This window comes from Siphateles boraxobius, unplaced genomic scaffold (assembly GCF_051911475.1).
Source record: "Siphateles boraxobius isolate OS27281-9 unplaced genomic scaffold, OSU_SipBor_1 22, whole genome shotgun sequence".
In the NCBI taxonomy this organism is placed as follows: Eukaryota; Metazoa; Chordata; class Actinopteri; order Cypriniformes; family Leuciscidae; genus Siphateles; species Siphateles boraxobius.
In genome coordinates this window covers 33,783,560-33,796,791 of record NW_027508833.1, presented here as the reverse complement: position 1 = coordinate 33,796,791, position 13,232 = coordinate 33,783,560, and the positions used below count along the sequence as shown (strand labels likewise).

The following is a 13,232-nucleotide window of genomic DNA, read 5'->3' as shown; positions in this document are numbered from 1 at the left end:
TAAAACTCTGACAGATTATGAGTACAGGTTACTTAAAACATGCCCAAAGGCTCAACTTTGCCAAAGGCTCCATTTGATGCTTTTTGATGAGGCATTTCCCGGGTTCTGTAGCTGTTAGCATGATACTAATAAAATCTAGCTCAGGCTGAAGTCAGCAGTGGCGGGCCGGGACAGTATGTCTACTGTATGCAAATGAAGCAGTCCCACACCTTTGAAGGGTCAGGAATCTCCACTTTCATCTAATCAGCATAATTGTTGTGACAAATCCACATGGTTATTCTTAATTAAAATCATCCCCTGGCCCAAGCAGCCCCCAGCGCTGTCACAGGAAATAACACATATGTAAGCAGCTGATGAGACAAGGGAGACCTGTGCTCAGTTGAAAGAGGAAAAGAGGAAAGAAAAAGGGCTTTAAAAGGCTTCTTTCCGCTTTACAAATGCCTGATCCCTGAGCTAACACTAAATGTGCTTCTGACTCTGATACCTCTTTAATGTTTAAATAGCGAGGCCTCTTTCTGCCTCAATTACAAGAAGTCTGAATTCTGTGCTTTTGTCTTGAAGAAGAAGCCTGACTGCTTTGACTTCCATAAAGAAGTTCATGCATTACAGATTTGACAATGCAATTTTGGTGGTGGTGGTGGGGGAGGGGGCGGGGGGTTAACTTAGTTTTTGTCTATATATTCAATGGCTCTTAATAGAAAATATTGTTTGTATTGTTTTTCTTTGTGTGTGTGTGTGTGTGTGTGTGTGTGTGTGTGTGTGTGTGTGTGTGTGTGTGTGTGTGTGTGTGTGTGTGTGTGTGTGTGTGTGTGTGTGTGTGTGTGTGTGCGCGTGCGTGCGTGCGTGCGTGTTTATAGTAGTTCAAACACCTGACACATTCTTTTATAAAATAAGAAATGTAATTCTGTTATGCTGAGAATTTAATCATTTTGTGAACGGCGGATCTGTGCATACCCAAAAGGCAGCATAACCAATTCTCTTAATCAAAACTTAAACACTTCCCATTTTAGGGATCTGTGCCATAAACATTTATTTGGAAATCTATAACAAAAATCAATTCTCTTAGTCGCTTTTTAATGGCTGCCTTGAGTATCCTGGATGAGCGAGCGCCTGCTTGTTAATGTCTTGGTGCCCACGTTTAGGAAAGTGTTTGATAGCATTGCCATCTAGGGGCAGGATATAAGTCTCTGAGCTGAAATAAAGTGAAATGAAACAGCTGTCTCTATTGACAATGTGCATATGTTTGCTGGTTTATAGTCCAAATGTTCTCAATTTTTCAACCACGTAAAAAGGTAGCGTTTTAAATACTTCAGTGCCTCCCAGCGATGTAATGGATTGTGGTGTACAATCTGCATAGGGATGTTACTGAGGGGTGCTGTAGTTTTAATGTTGATGGTAAGAATTATGTGGTGTTGTTTTTTTTCTGGTCAAATTCAATTTTATTTTCAAGAAAAAAAAGAAAAAAAAACATTTACAATAATAGTAGTAGTAATAATACTAATAGTAATAGTTATTATTAATAGTAATAATAATAATTTAAAACATCATTTCTATATTTATTAAATAATGTTTTTATTAATTATGTATTTTTATCAATAATAAAAGTAATATTGCTATGTGAATAACACTATACTATATTATAATATACTATATAATACCATACTAACTATATTTGTGTCTTTTATGTTGTAGGGTAACATTTTTCAGGCTCATGTTTTTGGGTTGGAGCCGTATACCACATATAATGTACGTTTCGAGGCAGTTAATGGAGCAGGTCAGGTGTCTAGTCCTTGGACCTCTGTTCGGACCCTTGAAGCCTCTCCAAGTGGCCTGGCTAACTTCAGCGTGGAGAAGAGAGAACACGGTCGAGCACTGCTGCTACAGTGGGCTGAACCAGCCTCTCCAAATGGAGTCATTAAAGTATGCTACCCACAATGATGGTAACATTGCAATATCACGCTTCAGAATCTGCCATCATTTAACATATTTATATCCACAGATGTACAACATCTTCAATGAGGACAACTTGGAGTTCAGCGGCCTTGCACGTCAGTTTCTGTTCCGCCGTCTGGAACCGTACACGGTGTACACGCTCGTTCTCGAAGCTTGCACTGAAACAGGCTGCACGAGGTCCGCACCACAACGCGTAACCACCGAAGAGGCCGCCCCGTCTTCTCAACCGCCTCCTACGGTACAGCAGGTCCAATCCCGCAGCGTGGAGCTCCGTTGGTCTCCACCTGCCCAGTCCAATGGCAGGATCTTGCAGTACCAGGTTCTGGCTGTAAGTGTGGAGGATGGCAGGGTACGGAGTGATGACGATGACTCGTTGAGAGCCAAGATTGTGTTTATCCAGAACGACACCCAGGCTAACAGCTTCTCATATAATATGTCTGGCCTTCTGCCCTGGAGCAGGTACAAGTTTCGTGTGCGTGTTTCCAATGCGGCAGGATACACTGATAGCTCCTGGCTCACGGTTCACACCAAACAAGCTGCTCCTAGAGGATTGGCTCCTCCGGTTGTCCGTCATATAGAGGGCAAGCCTAATGAAGTTTTTGTAGCATGGACACCTCCTTTGGAGCCCAATGGTGTTCTTCTGACGTACAGGATTCAGAGGGACAACGTTGGCTTCCATTTCAGCTTCGACTCGAGCGTGTTCAACTACACTGATGTGGATTTAACCGCATACACTCTCTACAGTTACGCAGTCATTGCCTGCACTGTGGCTGGGTGTGTTACCAGTGAGCCGAAGCAGATCAGGACGTTGGAAGCCGCCCCTGCTAACGTGGACCCACCTATGGTGTCTGATGTCACTTCCTATTCATTCAATGTGTCGTGGACCGTTTCATCCATCCAGAATGGTGAGATTGTGATGTATATTCTCAAAATGAACAATGAGGAGATCTACCGTGGGAAACGGTCAAGTGTGCTGGTTTTGGATCTAAAGCCACACATTTCCTACAGCCTCGTCTTGACGGCCTGCACCAATGGCGGCTGCACTGCAAGTTCACCCATTCCAATCCAGACCAGAGAAGCACCGCCCTCAGGGATGCCCACTCCTACTCTTAAAGTCACAGGCCCTGAATCAGTTGAAGTCACATGGAGAGAGCCTGTCCAGCCAAATGGAGTGATCATAGGGTATGAGCTCCATCGAAATCGGAGCCTTATATATACTGGCATGGACACCCGTTACCATGACTTCACTTTACTCCCTAGTGTCAAGTACAGCTACATCGTCACTGCCAATAACAGTCAGGGTGCTGCTACCAGTCTGCCGGCGGTGGCCAGGACACAGCCTTCAGCGCCCTCTGGTGTGGCTCCCCCCAGACTGCAGGCTCTAGGGCCATTCAGCATTATGGTGCAGTGGGAACCCCCTGCTCGACCTAATGGGGTCATCATCAGCTACTCACTTTACAAACGGGACCCTGCTGAGCCCAACGTGAAACACTTCATTTTCGCTTCGCACCACAGTGCGTTTCAGAGTCAAAGTTTCTCCCTCACTGCACTAAAGCCGTACTACAGGTAACAATACCAGCATACAAGTCTAACACTGTTTAGTCAAGAAGGGAATTTTGATTTGTAAGGTAAATACTTTAAGTTGACAAAAAAAAAAGGAATTGTTACTTATAAAGTGCATGTATGTATATCTGCTTTATAATCTGCTACATAACAAGCTACCTTTTTATATTTGAGGTTTACTGTGAATATTTGCCTTACAATATAAATATATTACCCAGGCCCAAAAGTATCTGTTCATTAATGAATAGCATTTATAATTATTATGTAAAAAAAAAAAAAAAACAGTTTAGTTACCTTTGTTCTTGATACTTCAAAATAAAACTAAACATTTTCTCTAAAATTAGCCATTTGCTTGGTTTTTGGGGCTAAATGTGGCTGGATCAATATAATTCTTAACGCATCTTTAAATCTTTAAATACAATTGTAAGTTTATATATATATATATATATATACCTGTTAACTATGTCTAGCTGCACATCTTAATATACATTTAACTGGTCAAACTTTTACAGTTGCTGCACTCGTGACAGACACACTGATAAAACAAATGAGAGAAGGAGGAAAAGGAGAGAGAGAATCTTGATGGGGGAGGGAATCAACCTTGAGCCTTTTCTAATGTTTCCATCCTTGGCATAGACAAAGACGGTCAGAAGGAGGAGGCACTCAAATGAGGGATGACTAAAGTCTGGAGCTGTATACGTATGTTGAAGTGAAAATCCAGATAAGTGGGGTGATGATAATGGTTCATCAACATTATCAACTCGCCACTCATTGCCTCTTTCAGATGACCGTCCCTTTATTCTCCTGCTCTCCTCTCTTCTCTCCCTTTTGTCCTTCAGTCCATCGCTGGTGACCTTCTGAAGGAGAAAAATGTTCTTTGTCTATACTATTGATAAATAACGGCACTTTTGACCAGGATAAGCACAAAAATTCTATATATTTATATTCCTAAAAAATTTTAAGTAAAAAAAAAGATTAATCATAAAAAAAATATTTGGCTTCTTTAACTGAAGTAAACAGCATTGTACATTACACACTGATATTTTACAACCGTGTTTATTATTTTTATGTTTGTTTTTATTATATATATTATTATTTATTTTTATATATTATTTATTTATTTATTAATAATATTATTGGTTGTTTGGTTGTATAATAATTATTTCTCTTATTATGTGTTATTATTATTTATTTTTATTTTAAGTATTATTTATTTAATACTTATTTGTATTAATTGTGTCTGTATTTTTTGCAGGTATGAGGTAAGAGTGGAGGCCTGCACCCTGTTAGGCTGCGCTGCTAGTGACTGGTCTTCAATGCAGACGCTTGAATCGCCCCCTACTGGCCAACCTGCTCCCCTTCTGGAGCTGCAAACTAACCCTAAGGGCATACAGACAGTCTTTTTGCTGTCCTGGTCTCCTCCAGCTGAGCCGAATGGGAAATTGCTGCACTACGAACTCTACCGGAAACATGTGTTAGACACTGAAAGCCGATCTGCAACTACACTGGTGTACCGCAACTCATCAACCTCCTGTCATGATGACAAACTCCTGCCCTACACAGCCTACCAATACCAGGTCACACGGCTGTTTCTCATTTCACTCAATCGTATTTTACACTACAAATTGCTTAGGTGACCATCATCAATTGATTTTAACTTTTTCAACTTTTTATATCATTTATATCTTTATAACTTTTTATATAATTTACTATATTGCACAAAGAATGAACAGATGTTTGAGTGGTGCTTGTCTGCTAAAGTGTTGTGGATAGTTGACAGAGGGTTGCTGTTTATTTGCGAAGTGTTTCTAAAGTCGTTTCTAGGTCATTGCTTACTGTAAGCCTGTGCTATTTTAGTAATATTTAAATCATTTTATAGTGCTTATTAATATTTTATTTTATATTAATTTTTATTTTACGCTCAGTTTTAGTAGTAATTAGCTTAATTTTCATTGAAGATTTTGTAGTTTTTCATTGAATATTTATATTTTATTGATCTTATTTTATTTCAACTTTATTTCAGTTAATAAAAACAATGTTTAATAGTTTTCGTTTTAGTAAACAACAACACTGCTATAAGTCTTTCTAATGCATGATGTTTCATGAATATAAAATTATCCCTTTGGGATACTTAATACTTTATTGTGGTACATAACGTTCTGGTCTAAACATGATGGTCCTCAAGGAATGTTTAATTAGCATGTTTATTTGTTGCTGCTGTGTTTAGTGTTTTGCTCATCTATACTCTTTCATTCACGTAGACAGGCGTTTAATCTAACTCACTATATTCATCGCACCGCCGTCCTCTTACGAGACCTTTCTTAATTGACAGCCTAGCCTTTGGAGCAAAATAACATTAGCATTTGACTGTCAGGCTTGAGAGGTGTGGGCTGATCAGGACTAAATTGATAGAGTTTGCCTGATTGTTCCATCTTATTTATGAGCGGTAATTTATGACAGCTGGCGGGCGGGGCTGAGTGATGACGGACAAGCGACAGGGCCATTAATCTGAGCCTGGCTGAATGCTGACGATTACGATCGAAGCCATTGAATTAGCTGTTAGGCCTCCAACATCTACACGTATTGGAAAGACCTTTTAATGCCTATTGGCTTTCCCTGGGGAAGCTGCTAACTATACTGAATGTGTTATGTATGTCTATGTCTGCTTATTTAATGGTACAAAATTCTGTTCATCGACCATTTGAAGTTTCAAGGAGTCAGGACTACCACCACTACCATCTTAATATTTTTGTCCTAATGTCACGGAGTCGTCTCCCTTTTTGTTGTGTTTTGTTTTACTTGTTCTCACACAAGGGCATGTGTCCCTGTGAAATCAAACCCATCCCATGTTAAGAGGCTACATATTTTATTGACACTTTTATGTAAAATCTTAATTAGCCTAGTGCTCATAACAGAAAAGGGAACTTTTGGCCCTGTATCCATAACTGGGGGCGTGGCCACGGCCAATGAGGATCTGTCTCCGGGCAGATTCGGCCCTAGTGGTGTACACCCACATCCATTAGAGCGCGCTCATGAAATAGTTTTATTTTCCCGCGTTAATTACAGCTCTGTATGCAAGTGCTTCGGTGGCAATAAAACGTCTGCGCCGCATACAAGGGCATGAAGATGTCCTGGCTGACTCCACTTTAAAACGTAGCTCTCATATCTCTTTTCACAAAAGTCCTATCCAGGAATCGGAATGATTTATCAGTGAGAAATTAAGGTTATTGCACTTCTTTGTCCCGGGTCATTCATAACGTCGCTTTTGGCCACACACACACACGAAAGTGTCACTCTTTCTTCCTCACTGTCTTCCTGCCAACGTGACCTTTTCTCTCTTTGGGTGACAAGAGGCTGTTTCCGTGACTGCCCTCCTTCTCTTCTGTCACCCCACAAGACCTCCGTCACCCACTTGCGCTCCAACACGTCTAGTCGTCAGTTTGGCAGTGGAATGGCTTTGGATGGGAATGTGAAATCAGCCGGTGCCTCGCCCAGTCTGTGCGTATTGCCACTTAGATCTATCATCTGGATTGATCACGGTGTAATTGCCTATTATTGAGGCTAATTTAACCCTATCCACAGGAACATCCATCTGCCGCCTCTATTATAACTGACAATCTACAAATTACTTACCCATGCAAATAGTGACCCCAGCTGACCTTTTCCTACTCTTCCTGTGTAATTATACAAACAGCTCGTCTAGTAAATAAGATTACTTCACCTTTCCATGTGTTCATTTACTCCTTGATGAAGGTGAAATTTAATTTTCATGTAGATTCAGGCCGGAGTGATTCTGTAATGGATGCTGATGTTTTGGCTATTAACGACAGCAGGACTTCGAGAGTGCAAGACTACTGACTCCTCAAAGTAGTTGAATGGGTAGTTTCCTTTTGCAAAAGGCGCCAGGTGGGTCCATCAGGTGAAGGTGACTCCTCTCCAAGAGTAGGATGGTGCCGAGTCTCCATTCTGTCTGCTGGGCCCCTTCAGAGCCGGTGTCGGTATCAGATCCGGTCTTATATCAGCCCTGTAGGTGTTAGAGAGACCACAGGCATCTCAGTACACTCACCTGTAGCTTTGCTTAATAAAGTTCCTTCCTTTTCTCATGCACTTCTATACCAGTCCGTCTCAACTGGTGGGTTACGACCCAAAAAAAGGATAGCAAGTTTGTTCTGTTGCAAACAGCAGAGGAAAAACAATGCTACATGTTGCCGCTGTCTAACAGGTAGTGAAAAAGAGAGCAAAAATGCTAAAGTATTTAGAAATTTATATATAACATAAATTTATATAACATTTAAGGGGCATAACACACCAAACCGACGGTCGGCCATCAACCAGCGTCGGTCCGTCAGTGAGCATCTTTCGGGAGTGAAGTAATCGGCATGATTGATTTTCAAAATGGTTAGCAAGCGCTGCTTTGTTTACGGTTTGTATATCTGTAGTCCTAGTTTCGTGTTTCGCTTTTTGAATGACGAATAAAGACTTTTGATACCTGCTGATATAGACAGTTATTTCCGTACGTGCAGGCGCAAAACGCACATGTTAGTTGGCAGTCGGCTGTAGTCTTTGCGGTGTGTTCAAGCACAGCTTTGTGGCCCAGACGCAGACAACACAATCGGCTTTCATCGCCGCTAGTTTTTTGACGTCGGCTTGGTGTGTCACGGCCTTTGAGGATAAGTTCAACGATTTTCAATTAGCTTTGAACTGTTACAATGTCGGTAGTAATTGTAATTGAACAATATACTCTTTCTCCGTGTTACCTGCATCCAGACATTTTTTAGCAAAAGTCCGCCGGATGATACTAAACTCGTCATTTTGCCTCATCCGCTCCAGGGATTTTGTTAAAACTACATATCGTACTTCTGCATTTTTGTTTTCCCACCCACGTTACAGTCAGATCGACAGAGGGACGAAATCAAAAATGCATAATGGGTATTGAAGTTTTTGGCGAACGGAAGCATCACAACCGGTGTGTCTGAAATCGTGTACTGTCTGAGTAGGTACTACATTTGAATTTCAACTTACTTTGCGACCATTAAAAAAGTATGTTCTATGTAGTATGAATGTGTGTAGTATGAATATAATCGGGACTTACTACATCCTCCATGTTTTCATTATCATGTCAGTTGCGTCACTTCACCCTCGTTCGTAAATCCTCTCCTGTGGCCTTATGGGATAGTAAAGTGTCCAACGAATGCACTCTTCAGAATCTTGCCTGAAGTAGAAGGTCATCCGGGGACTTTTCGCCTACTGTTTTCAAATACTATGTATTCGGACATACTACTCTGTTGGCGTACTGTTTTTCACATACTATATAGTTGGGAAGTGTGCAATTTCGGACTCAGCGAACCTTTTTTTTTCCGTCATGTAGCACCGATCGTATCATTTTCCATTTCTACTCCATAGACAGATGAGTTCTATAACAAGTCTATCTTGTCAATTGAGAATTAACCCTTTAATGTCAATTAAAATAATATATATATATTGTGCTTTTATAGTCATTTTAATCCCTTTTGTTCATATTCTGACCCATGAAGCATTTTCAACTGGTTTTTATGTGTGTGTACTTTAACATATAATAGTTATTACTATTATTATTATTTGATTTTATAATAATGATTTTATGTTTTTATATTATTATTATTATTAAGAAGAATTTACATATATATTTATATATATATAATTTTAATGAATGCTGTTTAGCATACATACCTGATTTCATGTGTTGTGTTGTTTAACTTTGACCATCTAGGTGTGGGCTGTAAACTCTGCAGGTCGCGCTGGAAGCCCCTGGGCTCAAGGTCACACAGGTCCAGCTCCTCCAGAGGGGATGAGCCTGCTTAAGTTCCTGCACATCTACGCCACCTCAGCTGTGGTGGACATCAGCCCACCCACCAAACCAAACGGCATTGTCAGCCTCTACAGAGTCTTCACACAAAACAAGGACTCATACCAGCTGGTACGTAATACTTAACAGTTTACATAATCTTATACATATAAACAATTAAGAATATATATTAATAGGTTTAACTCTTAACTCTTTCATATCTGTGTGTAGCTGTCTGAGGGGACTTCCCAACAGCAGATTCTCCATGGTCTTAGGCCCTTTACGGTGTATTCTGTCGGCATGGAAGCCTGCACCTGTTTCCTGTGCTGCAGCCGAGGCCCCTTGAGTGAGCTCCGCACCCAGGCCTCTGCCCCGGCACAGCAGTCCCCGCCACGTCCAGTCGCCCTCACCTCCCGCTCAGCTCGGGTAGCGTGGGACATGCCTCTTCAACCCAATGGCATTATTGAGAGGTGCAGATCTCACATACATTTTTTTTATTTTGCATAATATAATCACTGAGTCTGAATCAGTGGTAAAACTCGATCTAAAGCTGAGGCATGTGATTTCTACCATGTTAAAATATTTTGTCAAGTATTCAAAACATGAAAACGTTTTCTTTGTTTGAGCAGTTTGACATAGCAACACAACAATCAATGATGGCATGAGTTTGAGGTGCGACTATATAGTTTTTCTGTCCTATTCTGCAGAATGAGGAAGTGTTTAAAAAGCTAATTAGTCTTGCAATTCCATGTGATGCCACAAACAGCATAGAAATTACCCACTTCACTGTGAAGAGAAGAAAATTAAGACAATTTAGGTCATCACAACATCTGAATGACATAGTTGTGTGCTGATATTTGTTTCTCATGCTCACCGAGGCAGTTTTACAAAATAGTGATATTGTGAACTAGTATTGAAATGTAAAATAATAGTTATCTATTTTTATGTATTTTAAAATGTAATTCATTCCTCTCATGGCAAAGCTGAATTTTCAGCAGGCATTACTCCAGTCTTCCTAATCTTTCAGAAAACATTCTATACTTTTTAAGAAACATTTATTACTATCATTGTAGAAAACAGTTGTGCTGTTAAATATTTCTCTGGAAACTTTTTTCAGGTTTCCTTGATATTCAAATGAACAGCATTTATTTAAAGTAAATTTAATTTTTCCTTGCTGAATAAAACTATTAATTTCTTAAAAAATCGTGCTGATCCCAAACTTTCGAATGGTAGAGTATTAAGGTAGTACTAAAGCATAAATATCTGGGTAACGCTTCATTTTACAGTCCTGTTCCCCATGTACATACTATGTACTTCTTATAGTAATTACAATAACTGGGTAATAACTAGGTACTAACCCTGAACCTACCCCTAAACCTAACCTTAACCCATGTACTTACCTTATATTACCCAGTACTTTCTTAGGCAAGTACACTGTAAGTACATGTAAGTTAACGCACTGTAAAATTAAGCGTTATTACCCAGTACTTTCTTAGGTAAGTACACTGTAAGTACACGTACTGTAAAATGAAGCGTTTCCAATATTTGTCCCCATTCACTCCCATCTCTGTAGCTGTGAGCTCCACATGCGATCATCCTGTCCTCAGCCTCTGCAGCCGGTACCTGTGCCTTGTGCCATTGGCCCAGTGGAAATCAAGTTCTTTGGGATGGGCCAAAGCTTCAACATAACTGGCTTACTTCCCTATGCCAACTATGAACTGTGTGTGGTGTCTTACAATAACATGGGCAGCACTGTGTCTGACTGGGTCTCCATCACCACACTCAAAGAACGTAAGGACTCGCTCCTTCTCACTCCTGTTCGGGACTCGAAGTACTGTATGGCTCTGATTACTTGTTGCTAACAGAAATTATACATGCACTCCCAGTCATTCCCTTTACCATCTGAAATTCTTAAAAAAATGTTTCTACACTTTATAGCACATTAATCAAACCCCTCTCTGGTTTCTTTGTAGCTCCTCAGTACAAGGAGCCGTTTGTGGTGCAGAGTAACCTTACCAATGTGTTTGTGGACTGGAGTGGCTCTTTCTCTCTGAACGGGCCTCTGGGAGAATACAGTCTAACCGAGAACAACCTGCGCATCTACAGCGGCTTCCACAGCTCACTGCACATCCCACGCACTTCTGATAAAAGTATGACAACTATGATTGTACTATGACCTCGGGCTGGGCCTGATTTGGCCCATAGGCGAGCCAGACTTTTTTCAGTCTACTAGTGTCGCCTCTCTCATCATCTCTCCTGTCTCTTTTCACTTCAGCCTTTGCATTTCAAGTTACCTGCACCACTGACAGCGGCAGCGCCAGCTCTCCTGTCATTAAATACAATACGGCCACTGGTATAGGTATGTTTACTCAGGCCTGGCAGGTGAAAGTGATTGGAAAAAGCGAGCAATGTCTCCACTCTGTCTGAGCCGAGCTGTTCCTGTGCCAGTATCAGTGTTTCAAACCCATAGTGCTCATTGAAGCTCCGTTCACTATATTGGTTTTGCCGTGTAAATAAATGGTAAAAAAAACCTTTTAGGAATTGAAATATAATAAATTGTTTAAGTCACACTGGATGTCACACTGCACACTGAATGCAACTAAAAACATCTGTGGCTGTTGCAACCCTCGTTGCAGACATTTTTTTAAACTACTTTCGAACCTCCAGAAATGAAAATATGAGGGACATACTGTATTTACTGTAAATATGGGTGTGGTTTCACATCATTTGCAGCAAATATGCAATGCATAATTGGACAATTATTTATATAATTATAATATATTTTAATGACAATGCAAAAGATTGCAAGGTAATACGAAAGTACTGGCAGTCATTATGTTAATCTATATCTCAATTTACTTAATAATAAAATGAAACACTAAAACAAGTGTAAAAAAATGTATTATAAATTAATAAAATAATTTCCTCTTATTCAGTATTATTGAGAGTAAGCTGTGGAATAGCTGCTAAACTCTTCCCATTTAAGACTAATTTTTTTATTTGTTTATTTTTTTCATCCTTTCTCGATTTTTATAATCTAAGCATCTCACTTGTTGCCCACAGATGCAGTGGAGTCCAGTTCTGGAGGTAAAACAGGTTTGTATGGGGCTGAATACAAGTTCTATAACGAGTTATGGTTCATAATTCTTATGGCGTTCCTGAGTCTGCTGCTGCTGGCTCTGATAATGGGTCTGGTGCTGAGAAGAGCCCTGAGCAAGCCTCCCTTCATCAGAGAGAGACCTCCAATAGTTCCTCTGCAGAGGAGAAGCACCAAGTATCCGCCTAATGACTCCTATTTGGTGAGAGACTGAAAAAAAGATAATGTTTTCCTAATGGTAACATCATTTCATAAAGGTGTGTGTTAAATTATAGAAGTGGAATACAAAAGTTACAGATTATTTTTCATATTCAATTGTACTTGCACAAATGTTTACACTCACAGCTGCATTTCCTTCAGATGTCCAGAAGAGGGAGTGCTAACTCTTCTCTTCCCACTGCTACTGTATGGTGATAGAGACGATGACAGAGGCAATTTCATAGTCATGGACGCTATAACTATGTTCAGATTAGCATACTACTCTTACTATTTATACACTACTGTTCACAAGATTAGGGTCAATAAGATTTTTATTCAGCAAGGACGTATCAAAAGTGACAGTAAATACATTTATACTGTTACAAAAGATATCTAGTTGAATGAACGCTGTTGAAGACAGCGTTCATTCTTTTGAAGAAACCTGGTAAAATGGAATCACGTTTTCCACAAAAACAAATTTCAATATTGTATCTATATTCTTAATAAGATTTTTATTTTTATTTATTTTTATTAAATATGATTTCTGAAGGATCATTTGACACTGAAGACTGAAGTAATAATGCTGAAAATTCAGCT

At 39.9% G+C, this 13,232-nt stretch overlaps 1 protein-coding gene across 2 annotated transcripts in view; it reads left to right on the top strand.

Moving 5' to 3' along the window:
• The window catches only part of ush2a (Usher syndrome 2A (autosomal recessive, mild)), a 238,385-nt gene that overhangs the window by 220,046 nt on the left and 5,107 nt on the right, over window positions 1-13,232 (top strand). For both annotated transcript variants that reach the window (XM_077239789.1, XM_077239790.1), the window contains exons 62-70: window positions 1,693-1,920; window positions 2,000-3,519; window positions 4,772-5,093; window positions 9,266-9,472; window positions 9,572-9,810; window positions 10,914-11,131; window positions 11,314-11,490; window positions 11,616-11,699; window positions 12,404-12,639. In XM_077239789.1, coding sequence (XP_077095904.1) covers window positions 1,693-1,920; window positions 2,000-3,519; window positions 4,772-5,093; window positions 9,266-9,472; window positions 9,572-9,810; window positions 10,914-11,131; window positions 11,314-11,490; window positions 11,616-11,699; window positions 12,404-12,639 — 3,231 coding nt within the window. The remainder of the gene's footprint in view (window positions 1-1,692; window positions 1,921-1,999; window positions 3,520-4,771; window positions 5,094-9,265; window positions 9,473-9,571; window positions 9,811-10,913; window positions 11,132-11,313; window positions 11,491-11,615; window positions 11,700-12,403; window positions 12,640-13,232) is intronic.